This window comes from Mixia osmundae, assembly GCF_000708205.1.
Source record: "Mixia osmundae IAM 14324 unplaced genomic scaffold scaffold_4, whole genome shotgun sequence".
Lineage (NCBI taxonomy): Eukaryota > Fungi > Basidiomycota > Mixiomycetes > Mixiales > Mixiaceae > Mixia > Mixia osmundae.
Window position 1 is genome coordinate 216,194 of NW_014575560.1, and position 14,381 is coordinate 230,574.

A 14,381-nucleotide genomic window follows, 5' to 3' on the forward strand; every position below is an offset into this window, starting at 1 on the left:
TTATTCGCCTCTTCGAGCAGACTTGGCGGAGGCGAGCAATGGCACATCTTCATAGCATCCAATACAAATATACCCGGATACTCTGCGACTACTTTCCAACAATGGTGTCAATCTGACCGAGAAGATAAGTGAGCATCTTGACCGCCACTAACGGCTGGAATTGCGGCACCTGCGAGTACATTGATCTGTCATGTCATCCGGGTCAAGTGTGAACATGCGGACATACCATATGCCCACTGAGGTAAGGCTCGACATAAGTCAAGCCTCTCTCTTCATGTACATTGCCAACACTGCCTTGTGCGCCTGTATAAAACAATCCCGAGCCGATTGGCTGTTGGAATCCTTGCCTGTTCTGCCATGTCATGTTCTGAATGGCGAATCGAGTGCCATTCTGCATGAGCACATAATCAAGCGCACCGTGCCCGATGATGACTCGCTTGCCAGCATTGAGCACGATGGGCAGGGCTTCAAAAGTCGAGGGAGCATTCGTGCCGTAGCCAGAGGGTGTTGCATATACTTTACCGGAAGCACAAGTCTCCCAAGTGATGTTGGGTGCATGGAGCACTTGCTTGACCGCTTCTATATTGAAGTAGGCGCTAAAGGGAAATTGCTGACTGGGGAAGGTGCCGGGCAGCCCGAGCGGGTCGGACAAGACCGAAATGTCCAATATGTCGTAAATATTGAAGGCGGGGTTGATGACGAGCGCGGCGTTGATGATAGCGCTGAAGATATCGCAGTCTTCAGTCGCTGTAGTACGGCCGTTTGGAAAGGTCAGAGCTTTGCTGGGCGGATAGGTGAGCTGATCGAAGAAGTTCGTATAACCACATCGATCGCTTTGCGTCTGAAGCGTAGCAAGCGTCGTGTCGTTCAGACGCATGATGTCCTGCCAATAGCGTGCAAACGGCAAGGCCGGTGCTTGTTCTTGGATGATGTCGTAGTGAAGACTGGGATCAAAGAGCATGAGACCTCGGAAAGTGAGATTGAGTGCTGCAGGCTGCTGCACAATGTTCTTGCTGATATAGCTAGCGTGATAGCCAGCATAGCTTTCGCCGGTCATGTACAAGCTAAAGCCATTCATCTCAGGAAAGAGGAGAAGGAACTGCTGCATGAAGCCGATGAACATCACTGCCAGCTCGTCGTCGTTGGTCACAGTGACAGGGCCCTGAGAGAAGCCAGAGCCAACCATTTGCTCGACGTGAAGCATGTGCGCGTGTTGTGCCCAATTGCCACTCGTCCTGAGGGTCGGCGCCGCCTGACCGAAGCCAAAGGTAGCAGGGCCATTCTCCTGAAGCCATCCCTCGAGAGAGGAGCATCCAGGTCCTTATGCGATATGCTCAGCGCCGTTGTCTGGCAACCCGGGCCTGCATACCTCCATTGAGCCAGATTACGAGATCCTTGCTTGATTTGCCGGATTGCGTCGGTGTGAAAATGAAGAACAGCTTGCGCGTCTCATTAGCAGCTGCTGATATTGGAAGCAAGCCAGAGAATAGTGGTCCTGCTCTCTCGGCTCAGCTCCGATTGGGGAGCAGCATAACGTGCGCAATGTACCGATGTCAAAGTCCATGAGCGGTATTGTTCTGCCATCGACATAGTACTCTCGAGCTTTGGCATTCTTGAATGTCACACCACCCGCTGTGATCCCGGTCGCATCGACAGCATTGGCCGAGCTGATACTTGGCCCCTTGCCAGTCGTTTGTACGGCGCGAAGTGTTTGGAGTGAGGTAGGTCCAATGCGAGCGTGTGCAGCTGCAATGAGCATTGCGACGACTGCAAGAATGGTATTGATCATCTTTCGCATGCTACTGAGAGTCTCGGAAGGGGGATGAGGGGGACTTGGAAGTGTTCGCTGTCGGTCCGAATTTGCTCGCGGAGCACGAGTCTCCACAACGCGAGAGGGGCAAGTGCCCCGCTCTCGATGACGATGGCTCCATGCGAGCTGACCGACACCTCACTACTCTTGGACGAACACTTGCGACCATGAGCAGTGCCAGCCAGGTCGGTCACGGTAGCTCACCACTGCAGACCAAGCTGATGGATTCGCAGCTCAATGCAGAGATTCGTCGAATCATCCCCAGCCTCAGCTCGGATAAGCACAAGGGCCAAGCAGGTATGAGCCTGAGTAAGACTACAAGCGCCAGCTCATCGCTCCAATAGGCCGGGTCGGTGTGATCGGAGGCAGCAAAGAGTATGGCGCATACATGAGCGCTCTCGCAAAGCGCTTACACCTCGCAGTTACACGGGCGCTCCTTATTTCTCCTCTTACTCCGCCATGCGCCTTGTCAGTCTCACACGGTCCATGCCTGCCAAGCTCATACGAGCATAGGGTGCCGATCTAGCACACGTGATCTGTGAGCCATCGGCGGGCAACGTCATCAAGACATACTCGCCTGGTCCGCCTCTCTCGCGCAGATTGCATCCGCGCGCTCATCATGTTGGCAGACTTGATCGTCCACCGGCTGCTTGCGCAAGATGGGTACGAAGAGCAGCGGTTCATATGTACATCGTGCTGATGCAGGGAGGGACAGAGATCCGAAGGCGATCGAAGAAGAGCTCAAAGCACTTTTGTCGCGCCTGCACATCATTGTTGTCGGTCCCGGGCTGGGCAGAGAGCAACACATGCAAGACGCAGCACGATCAGCGATAGAACTCGCGCGAAAAGATGCCAAATATGTCGTCATCGATGCAGATGGCCTCTTCCTCGTGCAGAGCGAGCCAGAAGTCATCAAAGGCTACAAACGCGCCATACTGACGCCCAACGTCGTCGAGTTCGGACGACTATGCTCCAAGATGGTACGTCGAGCTTGCTGACCTGAGCTTGCCGCTCACAGCAGACCGCAGGGTATCGATCAAAAGGGTGATCCGGACACACTGGCCAAGCAGCTCGCCAACGCCTTGGGCGGTCTGACGGTGCTGCAAAAGGGCGCGGTCGATGTCATATCGAACGGCAAGGACGTTCTCAAGTGCGACGAGGCAGGCGGCCTCAAGCGATGCGGCGGTCAGGGCGACGTGCTCAGCGGCACAGTTGGTACTTTCATGGCTTGGGCGAAGACGTACGAAGAGGGTCAGGAAGAGTGGGTCAAGTTCCTGCCGTTGTCAGCATCATGTGCTCATCGTCATATACAGTGATGGCGCCGAGCGAATACCGACAGAGAGGCTGCCCCTCCTGGCTGCATTTGCGGGCGCGACGATCACGCGAACATGCTCTCATCGAGCGTTCGATCGAACAGGGCGAGCCATGCAGACGAGCGATCTGCTCGAAGAGGTGGGTAAGGCCTATGTCCAACATTTCGGCTGAACCACGCCGGCGTATGGGCTCTTAATATGATCCGAGCTCGGACAATTGCATATTCACTTTATTAGCGCGCTTTGAGCTTTGAGACAAGAACCTAGTCCGCTTCCTGACCTCGCGGTTGCTCGATAAGAGCACGATGGACGTTATATAGACTGTATACACCAAACCACAATCACTTTTGCACACAATGGCGAGCCTGGCGTGGATCGCACTCGGCGCACTTGCCATTGTAAGGCCCGTGAACTCGGCACCTGCACTCAAGGCCGATTACAAGGTCCAACATGAGTTGCCGGATGTGCCCCGACACTGGCTCAAGACAGTCGAAGCCCCCGCTGATCACACGATCACTCTGCACTTCGGTCTGAAGCAGAAGGATGCCGCGGGGCTCGAGGCGGACTTGCTCGAGATCTCGGATCCGCTCAACCCGCGATATGGTCAACATCTTACCAAGCAAGGCGTAGCAGATTATGTCAGGCCTAAGCAAAACACGCTCGATGCTGTCCATGACTTCCTGGGAGAGCATGGTCTGCAACGCAACGCGCTCAAGCATTCCGCATCCGAGGACTGGATCACACTCACTTTGCCAGTCTCTACGGCGAGCCGCATGCTCGATACGCAGTTCGATATCTATCATCATCCTATCTCTGGCAAGAGTGCAGTGCGCACTTTACGTTATTCGTTACCAGCGTCTCTACACGAACATATCGATACCGTTCAACCTACGACGTTCTTTAGCTCTATGCAAGCGTTCAGGCATACGCACACCCCCATGACTCCTGCAGACTTTATCCCACCTTTCGTACCCATCTTCGGCTCGAGGAATGCCTCGGTCAGCCAAGTCTGCACGAACTTGCATGCCGTAACAAACGCTTGTCTTCGTACACTGTACGGCACGATCGACTACGTACCCAAGACGAAAGGTCTGCGACCATCCCCAGTCATCTACAATCGTTGTTAATGATCAGTGTGGCAGGCAAAACGCTCATCACCGTCTCCGGCTATCTGAATGAAACCGCGGTCTATTCCGACTTCAAGCTCTTTGCTGCCATGGAGCGACCCGATGCGATCAACTACAAGTACAGTTACACGCAGATCAATGGTGCCATCAACCACCAAACGCTCTCTGCGTCTGATGTAGCCAATGAGATCGACATTGAGGCAAATTTGGATGTCCAAACAGTGGGCGGCTTCGTTTATCCCATCGGATCGGATTTCCTCAGTACTGGAGGGGCACCGCCAAGCATACCCACTCTGGAGACGCCCGACAATGGTAGCGAACCCTACCAGCAGCAGCTCGACTATCTCTTGTCGCTCGACTCGATTCCTCCGGTTTTGACTACCTCGTACGGCGATGAGGAGCAATCAGTACCTACTGCCTACCAAGAGAGGGTTTGCAACGGTTTCGCGCAACTCGGAGCGCGCGGCGTGACGGTCATCTTCTCTAGCGGTGACTTCGGGGTGGGTATCTCTGGCGACTGCTTCAAGGTGGGCACAAAGCAACCCGCATTCCTTCCTACCTTCCCTGCGACTTGCCCATAGTGAGTTTGCGTCTTTTCGACTTGCATCCCACTGATATCCTTTGGCAGTGTCACCTCAGTCGGTGCTCTGCAAGGCTTGAATCCCGAGGTCGCAACAGATACTACACTGGGTGGCTTTGCGTCGGGTGGCGGCTTCAGTAACTATTTCAGCACGCCAGCGTATCAGAAAGTCGCAGTGCAAAGTTACTTAGCAGGCCACCAAGCTCAGAGCAAAGCCTACGCTGGACAGTTCAATCCCAACGGTCGAGGTTTTCCGGACGTATCAGCTCAAGGCAGCAAGTTTGCGATCGTCTGGGATGGAAAGAACATCAGTGTCGGTGGAACGAGGTGCGCATAATTAGCTAGAGATACGCGACATGCTCATTGTGAATCGCAGCGCCTCCGCTCCTACTGTTGCTGGCATCATCACCTTACTGAACGACAATCTCATCGCCAATGGTCGTCCTACACTAGGCTTCTTCAATCCATTCCTTTACACAATCGGGCAAGCAGTAAGCCTATTCTGCCTCGATCTCAGGGTCAGGCTTAGATCGCTTTCGAAAGGGCTTCACGGATGTCACAAGCGGCTCATCGTTCGGCTGCAACACTACAGGTAAGCTTATTGGCTGTGCGCGTGACCAAGTGGCTAACAGCCATCGCCAGGCTTCGTGGCTTCCAAATCTTGGGACCCTGTTACTGGATTCGGGTGTGTCCACATTCGTTCCTGCTTTCGTTGCCAGATCCTGAATCTGCTTGCTGCGTAGATCGCCTAATTTCAAACAGCTACGGACTCTGTTGGGGTTGTTTTGATCGCAGGGCCAAAAAGCACGCAAGGCCAGGAACACGCAAGCATGATTTATGTAGCATAGAGGGTATTGTCACAAAGGAAAGGCATTGCATGCATTGCATGGCCGTTTCAGTCGCAGCACGTGGCTCGCAGGGAAACATCTTAGGATCACGCGCAATGAAAGCCAGAGGTCATCCTCGAGATTTTGCAATTGGCGCGAATTGCGCGGTCTACTTGAACATCTGAACGATTGATTCCATAGATACCGACTTGGGTCGCTCGATGGGCAGCCCGATGATTCGGTCATGTACGAGCGCTGACAGAGCGCCGATAGCACGCGATGTGCCAAAGGTGACCGTGTAGAACTCGAACTGAGTCAGACCGTAGTGGTAAAGCAACGAGCCAGATGCTGCGTCGACGTTAGGGAAAGGATTCCTGCGGTCGCTTGTCAATACACGTCACGCGACGTCAAAATGGGCGCGTACTTGGTCTTGCCGTGCTCGGTGAGAACGCCTGGCGCGACCTTGAAGAGCTTGTCGACGAGCTGGAAGACTGGATCCTCAGCAACGTCCTTGTTGCGGTTGCCAAAGTCTCTCAGAGCATCAAAGCGAGGGTCAGGCTTGCGCAAGACAGCGTGGCCGTATCTGCGGACTTCGATCAGTGGCCGTCACGAGAAATGGGGCTTTGCTTACCCAGGAACGACGCGACCAGAGTTGAGGATCTTCCAGAGCTGCTCCTTGACTTGGTCGTGCGTCGCATCACCGCCGATGGCGTCCTTGATGGACAGGACGAATTTGAGTGCTTCTTGGTTCGCGAGACCGTGCAGAGGACCGGCAAGACCGGCAAGCGCAGCCGAGTAAGACAAGTAAGGATCAGACAACGCAGATCCGACCAAGTCTGTGTGAGCGCGTCAGTCTCGCATGCTAGGCAGACCGCAGAGCACGTACGGGTGGTGTGGGCAGAGACGTTGCCGCCTTCGTGATCGGTATGGAGAGCGTTGTAGAGACGGATGATCTCAATGAAGCCCTTCTTGTCTCCGAATCCGATCTGATTGGCAAAGTTCCATGAGAGATCGCGCGACTTGTCGAGAGCTGGGATCTTGCTAGCGCCGTCGAGATAGACATTGTTGTAGATGCCTGTCAAGGCGCGTCAATTTGAGATGCTGTAAAGAAGCTGGCACATACGGGCAGCGACGGTGAACGACTTGGCAATCAGGTCGAGCGAGTCCTCGAGCGTGGTCTTCCAGTATTCCGACTTCTTCATGCCAGCCGAGTAAGCCTTTGCAAACTTGGAGTCGTGGCTGCGAGCAATGTGAGACCAGTATAGATCAGACAGGTGCGATATGCTTACTTGAGTGCAGCGACGGCAGACACGAACTGTGTCATGGGGTGGAGTGTCTTGGCTGTGCGCGTACGCTACCGTCAGCCCGCGCAAGAGCTAATGACCGCGATACCTACGAAAGCTGTCAATGATCTTCTCCGCGTAGGCGGGGATGGTGCTGCGCTCCGCCAAGTCGGCGATGAGATCGTCCGTCTGTTCGCGGCTGGGGACCTTGCCGGTCATGAGGAACCAGAGCATGCTCTCCGGGAGCATCTCCTCTCCGTCCTTTGCGGCGGGCAAGACCTTTTGGCACTCTGGGATGCTCTTGCCCCAGAAGCGAATGCCTTCATTGGCGTCGAGCACCGAGGGATCCCAGATCATGACCTTGAGACCTCTCATACCGCCTGATGAGCTCATGGGTGTCAGCTACGAGTGGACGCCCGACAGCAAAAGAATGGCGTGACTGACCCATGACGTTCTCGACCTTGATCTCGCCGAGGCTCTTCTGTCCATACTCTGTACGGATCTTCTTGGCCAGTTCCTGACGCTCTGGCACAATCTCGGCAATCGTTTCCGACAGACTCTGTGCCAGTCGAACGAGCTGATCAGCCTAGCTCGTGCGAGCTCAAACGACGGCAGCAGCTGACCTTTCCTGACGCATAGCGAACAGAGTGAGCTTGCGAGAGCGTTCGGAAGGCCGGTCTTGCGGCAGCACGAGCAGCGAGCAGCATTCTTTCTGACTTTCTACTGGTGGCCGACTCGAGTAAATTATCAGCGAACAAGCGCGCGCGACCCGGCTGGAGCCGGCAAACGCATCATCCTCATCGTGTGCCTCTCTCTCATCCTCTCAGCAGCTATGTTCGCATGCGGTGCTAGTTTCTCAGATTGGTCTTGTGTCCCTGATACAGCTGATCGCTCAACAGCAAGACAGACAACCCTCCACGCAGGCTTTACGAGACGTCATGAGATTACAGGTCTATACATTAGCTACAGCTTGCATGCGAGTGAATTGCAGAACCTGCGTCCTTTGTGAGATGCGCATTTCCAGTGTTTCCTTGAGACGTACAGATGAGTTTTTTTACAGCTTAGCTTCCATCGGTCGAAAAGTAAAAGAGTCGCTTCTTGCTGCCCGTCGCAAGAGCAGGTGAAGAGACCCGCGATCGATCCACCGGCTGAGCGTCTGCCTTGTAGCCATGCTTTCGCAGCGGCAGATCGCTACCGCTCTGGGTCTTTCGAATCTTATCGAGGTCCATAGCTTGGTATTGCGCAAGCTTGCCGGGCACGCGATCCCAATTCCAGCCCTTCGGAGCTTCTCGCTGTTGCTGCTCGTACTCGCCTTGCTGGAAATAGCCAGGCGATCGAGCATAGTGCTCTTGCTCGGCGTCATCGGAGCTGGAGCTGCTATCGTCTTCGGAAGAAGTATCTGAACGGTGGGAGCTTCCCCGCGTGACGCCGGGACGGTTGTAGGAGCTCGAAAGGTGGGCAGGCGAAGCAGCTCTTGCTCCGAGACGCGAGCCATTCGAATAGGACGTTGAGAAGCGAGCAGGCGGCGGGCGGGGACTATGTTGACGTATCGAAGCGGCAGAGTATGCGCGAGGCAAGCCCGGTAGAGCGCTCAGACTTCCTGTGGGTGTTCTGTCGCGGCCGTTGGGGCTCGGTCCGCGCGAATGCCCAGACGTCATGGCTAGCGAGTTCCTCGGTAACTTGGCATTGATGATGTGACTTATTGTACCGGCAGATGCAGACAGAAGCCGGGCGTCGGGAGGAGCAGGTCTATTGGGTATGCTGTACGAAGGCGCGATCGAAGGGGATGAGGGTATCCTTTTGGGGTGATAGTACAGCGCATAATCAGAATGCAACGCGGTGGGGCCGCGCTCCTTGTCTGATCCTCGCGAGAGATGATCGCTCGAGCCAGCGCTGGGTCGTCTGAGTGTGGCAGATGGGCCTGTAGACTGACCAGTCGAATAATTGGACGCGGTTGACAGCGTCGAGCTTGCAGAGCTAGGCGAGCAAGAGAGATGCGGCATGGAGCTATTCGACAGCTGATGTCTATGCGAATGCTTGAGCGGCAACTGTGCGAAAGAAGAGGCGCGCGGCAGTACGGCAGCAGCAGTGGGATCTAATGATGCCATTGCAGGCTCCGTGACTGTGCCTGACAGCGTCGGAGGTGCCTTTGTCAGCGCGAAACCAGTCGAGGAACGCGCAAGAGAGCGAGGTCTGCTGGCGGATTCCTCGCTTCTCGTACGCGTGCTAGGCATGGGCTCGCTCGACAGATGGCTTTTAGACGGTGATGAGCCCATGTGAATGGGCGTCATCGCTCGCAGGCCTGAGCCCAGTGCTCCCTGCGCCCGTTGAGGCACAGGATGGGAGTAGGCAGAAGGTCCGAAAGTGGGCGAGTCGAGTGAGAGAAGCGATTCTGTGCTCTGGTAGCAGGGTATGTCACTTCCAGCGCTACCGCTGCTTCTTTGGGCCAGAAAGGTAGGCCTGATCGGTTTCGGTCCGCTCGGTCTATCTGACGAGTACCGACGCGATGACGCACCGCCCGAGGAGTGCGGCTGATCGGGCAATCCGTTCAGTTCGGGATCGTAGGGGTGTGCTTCCAGGTCGGCAAAAGCGAGGCGCGATCTGAGCTCGTCCACCCGTCGACAGTCGTCGGAACAATACAAGCCAACCCAGGATTGCAGACCGAGCTTGGGCTGTTCTGATGCTGGTGATTTACCTTTGTCTGCCTTCTTGAGCGCGGTAGTACTTGGCGAGAGCGGTATGGGCGGGGGCAAGGAAACGAGCTTATGCGGACGCGCATTATGCAGTTTGCCCGCGCTACCGTTGCGTCTGATCGCTGTAGAAGCGCCTGGCTTGGCTTTGATGGTGCCATTCGTAGCTCTGGCGAGTGGATGAGGTTGATGAGGTTGTGCCTCCGGCGCGTTTGTGTGTCCTTCGCCGGACAGCTCGCTGGCATGGGCGTGTGCAGCTTCGTCGTCTGGCACAGGATCGATCTGCCGGTCGCATACGGGACACCATGACAGATCCATGGCTTGCCGCGGGGTCGTGACACCAGCGTACTGGCCCAAGTCAGGACTTGTGTGGCACGCCCAACGCTATCGTCGAGCGTTGTCGCTACCGTTCCTCGAGCTTTTTGCGCTGACGGGTCCGCGTGTTGCTCGTCGAGCGCGCCCAGCCAGGGAGACAGTAGCCAAGGGTCTGGAGGTCACGCGTTCACAAGGTCGACCCCTGAATGTGACTTTTTCACGCTGGGGCCGATGAAGGGAGTATGCGCTCAGTCGACCATCGCAAGCAACTGAGGTCCTGCTGGATCCGTGGATCCTCTTTGCCGGAGCGAGCCCGTCTCCAAAGCCTAGTTCTTTTTCAGGCTGGCACGACGCAAGCCGATGAAGCAAAATTGACAAAACGCGTGCCATGTCGATCACTTTTCTCGGCCACGGCTTATCTGGTTCGCGCTAGCAGAGCTCTAATACAGGAGAGCAGGTTGGCTACCTCCCCAGCACCCTTGCCGTCTCTGCCAGTAGGCGAAGCCAGATCGACAGCAGCCCACCTGATCCGACACTGGTCATCTATGAGATAGACATAACCAAGGTGCTTGTTCATCATGCCCAGCGGCTGCCTTGCGTGTTAGCCCGGCTCGAGTCAAGAAGCAGAGCAGACTACCTCGCGGAGGTACTCCATGTCTTGATGTGACAGGATATAGGTATCATGTAGATGCTCCGGCGTGGCTTTGCGAAGCGTCGACAGGAACATCGACACCAAGAACGATTTGAGCTTGTTCTCTTGCAGATTGATCTGGACGGTATGGTCAACACAGGAGGCAGCATGCTGATCATGTAGGCGTTATACCTGCACGACCTGGAATCTCGGCTCGGCCTGGAATTGCTCGAGAACAGGCTCGACATAGGTCTGAACGTGTTCCTGTGTGCAAAGCATGAGCGAGCCCAAAGCCAGAAGAGCGGTCAGACCCACTGCAGAGACCTGAGTGCTCAATATAGCAAGCAAAGAGACTTTGTCGGTCAGTAAGTCTGTCGTATGCCGCTGGCCTTTTGTGCTCAACGCGATGCCTTGTATGTTCGGAAAGTACAGCGATTTCTGGCGGCGGGCGAACATGATGAGCTGATGCCATCCAAATTGAGATCTTGTCAACCTACGTCTGCGCGAATGAGCGTGGGGGGACCGAGCCATAGCTTGCCGCCGTGCCAGCGAATCTCGTTCATGTCCTGGAAGTAGCCTTTGCCGACTTCTTCTATTCTGGAACGCATGTTGTCAGGCCACAGCCAACGATGCGAGGCGCATGCAGACCTACAGATGCCGGCGCTCCTTCATACGTCGCTCTTGTGAAAGCAGCCTCTCTTGAGCTTGCTCTTTTGTGATGGGTACCGTCGTGGGAGGATGGAGCACGCCGACGGGTCTAGGCAGGTAGGGTGGCGACTTGCTCCCCTTGAGACTTCGCAGGGGATCGCTCTTGCGGATGTCCTGATCGGGAAGCATGCGAGCATCTGAGCCTGCCGAGGGTGCAGTGAAATCTTTGGGTGGTACTTGGCCCTGTCGCTGGAGCCGAGTCACGTCGGCTGGCGAGACTGTCGAGACGGCACGATGCTGACAAGTGCATGCCGGAAAAGCTGCGCTGAAGCCACGCTGGGCTCGGTGAGCGGCTCTGCGCATGGCCGACGACTGCTCTCGTTGGCAGGCACGCGCTGTTTTTCTTCAACTCGCTCGACTCGACCGCGCAGCAAGGACCGGACAAGACGATGGGCAGAGCGACAGTGTACTTGCTGCCCTTGGCGAGCCTCTTGGTACGCAGAGCGGCTTCGCAAGCAGTCATTGCGTCAGCATGCGATGTGAGTCGTGCCTTTCACCCTCTGCGCAAAGCCTCGTCGCGGTTTCCTGGCGCATCGAACCATCTCGGAGCAGTGGGCTGACGCTGTGTACGGACAGCAACTGGTCACCAACATCCAAGCCTGCACGCCTCCGGTCACGGGCTCGACCTTCTCGGTGGCCTTGGAGGACATCGTCGCCTGCATCTGCACCAACGCAAATTACGAGACCTACACGACCTGTTCGGCTGATCCCTCCTTCGCTACCTTTACGACGACAGTGCCCAACCTCAACTTTGGTACGACGGCCGGTTTCCAACAAGCCTGTACCTATCTCGCTGCCGATGCTGCTTCTACCTCGGCCGACACGAACGGCGGTACGCTACAAGATGATGCAACGGCCATTGCCAATTTTCAGGGCACGCTGTCGACGAACCCGACCAATACGGGCGATGTGACGAACGAGGACTCGATCGGGTCACTGATCAACACCCTCATTGCCGCCGGAAGTGTCGATGCCATCACTGCGGAGCAAGTGCTTGGCCTCACAGGTGTCACGCTCACCACCACCATCCTACCAACGTCTACTTCCACGACTGCAATCGTTGCTGCGCCTACCACGACCACACCTGCGCCAGTCACCTCGACGGACGCAGTAGCGTCGACCGTGACGGAGACAGCATCGAGCTCAGAGGCCTCTGTGGCTTACTCGATCATCAGCAGCGTCCCCGTACCCATCCAGACGAAGAGCACAAACGTCTTCACGGGCGACGCGCAAAAGCGATCCGCATCCGCATTCGGTCTGGCGATCCTCTTTGGCGCTGTTGGACTCGCCGCCCTATGATGAGTGCCCTCTAGATCTCCGTTGACTTCACACGCCTGGCATCATGGACATTCACGCACGCCCATTCTTCAGGCGTACATACTTGTATCGCATGACTCGGTTCTTGTAGCCTATTTGCAAAAGCGTTCACATCCACGCGGGCGCCACCAGTGAGGCTAACATGATATCTACAACAGCACTGCCGAGAACGAGGAGATGCGACGGGTTTGCGAGAGCGTCTAGAGATCGGTGCCAGCCCGTGTCTGGATAGAATCGGTGATGAGGCGTCTGACCCAGCCGCGCAGGGGAAAGTCTTTCTCCCACTGATTATGCAGATGCACGCCAAAGACGCGATCAAGGCGCCTGGCCAGCTCTGTCCACTGGGAGTCTGTGTAGGGCGGATCGGAAGCAAAGGGATCCGGCAGGCGATTGTCGAGACGACAGCTCCTGCCGTCGGTAAAGCAGAACGGTAGGATCTTGAACGGCCGATGGTTGTTCGCGACCAGCCTCCGCCAGAGTTTGTGATACATGAGAGAACCCCAATCAGTCGAGGCAGCCCGTGGCGGCACGTCGTTGGCCATGATGTGAAGCATCTCACATAGGTAAGGACTCTGCTGGAGGAAATGCATCACTGCGCCGTTCAGAGGCTGGTATGGCTTCTCTGCAGCAGCGTCACAGTCCTCAGCTCCATGGGGCGCTTGGGCAACGCAAGACTTGCCGTAACAATCCCACTGTGTGACCCATTCAGACTCTAGAAGCGGCCGTAGGTCTCGCGTCATGAGCATGTCCATGTCGACCCAGACGCCACCGAACCGGTAAAGCACGAGGACTCTGACGAGATCGCCATCTAGCCATGCTTTCGCATCTTTGGCTTCACCGAGGAGTGACGAGCCCTGCATGGGCGTCCCTCTGGCTAGGGACTCGTGATCTATCACACGAGTATCTAGTCTGTGGCTGTACTTGCGCATGAGGGGCGTAAGGAGTGAGCTCTCGAAAGTCTGAGGCGTATTGCTCCAGAGTATGAGCGTCGAATGGTCCTGACTCTGCGTCTCTAGAATTGACAGCAGGAGCAAGATCTGCCGCTCGCCCAGCGGCCGCAGATCACCGCGCCAGTAGGTATGATAGATTGTCTGCTCGGGCAAGATCTGACCTGGTAGAGGTTCAGAGGCTATCGTGCCTGCAAAGTCGTAGCAATCTGATCCATATCGCATGGCCAGGCCTGCTTGTAACTCGTGATATTTTGGCGCTGATGCTATGGTCTGATTGTAGGCGCTGCCTTGGACGTTGGCGAGAGTGAAGCAATTGCTCGAGAGTGGATGGAGGTCGACGATCGCTGACCGCACCCAGCCACGCGAATAGAGGGCAATCTCTATATGGAGCTCGAAGAACCACCAGAAGATGAAGGCCTGCAGACATGCAATCGGATTCAGCTTGCACCGGGTGAGCGTAGACGCGCATGACTGACGATCAAGGCTGCCAAGCCGACTGTCCACCTCAGTAGCCGTGCCCATGTCCAGCCTGGTGGCATGGAGAAGAGACCAGATGATGCCTGACGTCTATAGTGTTTGTCGTAGGCATCGAAAGCAGGCTCGTCGGATCCGTTCGAGGCAGATAGGTTCGCGCGGCTGAAGAAGCTCGGCAAGGGTGAGTAGCCTGTAGATGAGGCCGCACTGGCTCCATTGCCCGACGGCTGCCTGTAAGCCGTCGCGGCGGGCAGTCTCATCGACTTGAGGTCATAGATCATCGTTCATAGCCGAGCGGCGAGGTGGGCCAGATGCTCAGCTCCTACCTAGCTCGTCGACGGCGTGACGCGCGCGCT

General features: G+C 56.1%; 9 protein-coding genes across 9 annotated transcripts; 3 read left to right on the forward strand and 6 right to left on the reverse strand.

The window, feature by feature from the left end:
* Window positions 1-35: 35 nt before the first annotated feature.
* On the reverse strand, window positions 36-1,516 carry L969DRAFT_86500 (uncharacterized protein). Its single transcript, XM_014713035.1, has 3 exons — window positions 1,370-1,516; window positions 227-1,320; window positions 36-169 (listed from the first exon to the last, which is right to left on the reverse strand). Exons 2-3 carry the CDS (start codon window positions 1,202-1,204, stop codon window positions 89-91), a joined length of 1,059 nt encoding a protein of 352 aa, XP_014568521.1. The 5' UTR covers window positions 1,205-1,320; window positions 1,370-1,516; the 3' UTR covers window positions 36-88.
* Window positions 1,213-2,035, reverse strand: L969DRAFT_385000 (uncharacterized protein). Its single transcript, XM_014713036.1, has one exon. The coding sequence runs from the start codon at window positions 1,796-1,798 to the stop codon at window positions 1,385-1,387; it is 414 nt and encodes a 137-aa protein (XP_014568522.1). The 5' UTR covers window positions 1,799-2,035; the 3' UTR covers window positions 1,213-1,384.
* On the forward strand, window positions 1,978-3,295 carry L969DRAFT_16578 (uncharacterized protein; the record flags this gene model as incomplete). Its single annotated transcript, XM_014712855.1, has 9 exons — window positions 1,978-1,995; window positions 2,044-2,107; window positions 2,155-2,185; window positions 2,233-2,278; window positions 2,324-2,390; window positions 2,440-2,473; window positions 2,526-2,790; window positions 2,839-3,071; window positions 3,124-3,295. 9 exons carry the CDS (start codon window positions 1,978-1,980, stop codon window positions 3,293-3,295), a joined length of 930 nt encoding a protein of 309 aa, XP_014568341.1.
* A 184-nt stretch (window positions 3,296-3,479) lies between these two features.
* On the forward strand, window positions 3,480-5,619 carry L969DRAFT_47709 (uncharacterized protein; the record flags this gene model as incomplete). Its single annotated transcript, XM_014713037.1, has 7 exons — window positions 3,480-4,212; window positions 4,266-4,830; window positions 4,879-5,157; window positions 5,207-5,321; window positions 5,374-5,422; window positions 5,473-5,515; window positions 5,574-5,619. 7 exons carry the CDS (start codon window positions 3,480-3,482, stop codon window positions 5,617-5,619), a joined length of 1,830 nt encoding a protein of 609 aa, XP_014568523.1.
* Window positions 5,620-5,826: 207 nt separating this feature from the next.
* On the reverse strand, window positions 5,827-7,647 carry L969DRAFT_16580 (uncharacterized protein; the record flags this gene model as incomplete). The annotated part of the gene is made up of 9 exons (XM_014712856.1): window positions 5,827-6,031; window positions 6,082-6,240; window positions 6,289-6,493; window positions 6,544-6,732; window positions 6,781-6,896; window positions 6,947-6,998; window positions 7,054-7,320; window positions 7,385-7,499; window positions 7,564-7,647. 9 exons carry the CDS (start codon window positions 7,645-7,647, stop codon window positions 5,827-5,829), a joined length of 1,392 nt encoding a protein of 463 aa, XP_014568342.1.
* A 231-nt stretch (window positions 7,648-7,878) lies between these two features.
* L969DRAFT_86504 (uncharacterized protein) lies at window positions 7,879-10,292 on the reverse strand. The gene has a single exon (XM_014713038.1). It carries the CDS (start codon window positions 9,946-9,948, stop codon window positions 8,002-8,004), a length of 1,947 nt encoding a protein of 648 aa, XP_014568524.1. The 5' UTR covers window positions 9,949-10,292; the 3' UTR covers window positions 7,879-8,001.
* A 16-nt stretch (window positions 10,293-10,308) lies between these two features.
* Window positions 10,309-11,623, reverse strand: L969DRAFT_386747 (uncharacterized protein). The gene is made up of 6 exons (XM_014713039.1): window positions 11,229-11,623; window positions 11,074-11,173; window positions 10,892-11,014; window positions 10,769-10,840; window positions 10,583-10,714; window positions 10,309-10,534 (listed from the first exon to the last, which is right to left on the reverse strand). The coding sequence occupies exons 1-6, from the start codon at window positions 11,585-11,587 to the stop codon at window positions 10,361-10,363; spliced, it is 960 nt and encodes a 319-aa protein (XP_014568525.1). The 5' UTR covers window positions 11,588-11,623; the 3' UTR covers window positions 10,309-10,360.
* On the forward strand, window positions 11,302-12,711 carry L969DRAFT_86506 (uncharacterized protein). Its single transcript, XM_014713040.1, has 2 exons — window positions 11,302-11,763; window positions 11,861-12,711. Exons 1-2 carry the CDS (start codon window positions 11,674-11,676, stop codon window positions 12,581-12,583), a joined length of 813 nt encoding a protein of 270 aa, XP_014568526.1. The 5' UTR covers window positions 11,302-11,673; the 3' UTR covers window positions 12,584-12,711.
* Window positions 12,712-12,801: 90 nt separating this feature from the next.
* Window positions 12,802-14,306, reverse strand: L969DRAFT_16583 (uncharacterized protein; the record flags this gene model as incomplete). Its single annotated transcript, XM_014712857.1, has 2 exons — window positions 12,802-13,968; window positions 14,028-14,306. 2 exons carry the CDS (start codon window positions 14,304-14,306, stop codon window positions 12,802-12,804), a joined length of 1,446 nt encoding a protein of 481 aa, XP_014568343.1.
* Between the last annotated feature and the right edge of the window lie 75 nt (window positions 14,307-14,381).

Bases quoted from the DNA above. Each gene is read 5' to 3' on its own strand.
- L969DRAFT_86500 (XM_014713035.1), bottom strand. From the start codon at position 1,204: ATGCTTCACGTCGAGCAAATGGTTGGCTCTGGCTTCTCTCAGGGCCCT. The intron at 170-226 runs GTATGTCCGCAT...ATGTACTCGCAG, and splicing joins CTTACCTCAGTGGGCATATG to GTGCCGCAATTCCAGCCGTT.
- L969DRAFT_385000 (XM_014713036.1), bottom strand. From the start codon at position 1,798: ATGCGAAAGATGATCAATACCATTCTTGCAGTCGTCGCAATGCTCATT.
- L969DRAFT_86504 (XM_014713038.1), bottom strand. From the start codon at position 9,948: ATGGATCTGTCATGGTGTCCCGTATGCGACCGGCAGATCGATCCTGTG.
- L969DRAFT_386747 (XM_014713039.1), bottom strand. From the start codon at position 11,587: ATGCGCAGAGCCGCTCACCGAGCCCAGCGTGGCTTCAGCGCAGCTTTT. The intron at 10,841-10,891 runs GTGGGTCTGACC...CTTTGCACACAG, and splicing joins TGAGCACTCAGGTCTCTGCA to GAACACGTTCAGACCTATGT. The intron at 10,535-10,582 runs GTAGTCTGCTCT...CACGCAAGGCAG, and splicing joins ACATGGAGTACCTCCGCGAG to CCGCTGGGCATGATGAACAA.
- L969DRAFT_86506 (XM_014713040.1), top strand. From the start codon at position 11,674: ATGGGCAGAGCGACAGTGTACTTGCTGCCCTTGGCGAGCCTCTTGGTA. The intron at 11,764-11,860 runs GTGAGTCGTGCC...GTGTACGGACAG, and splicing joins TCATTGCGTCAGCATGCGAT to CAACTGGTCACCAACATCCA.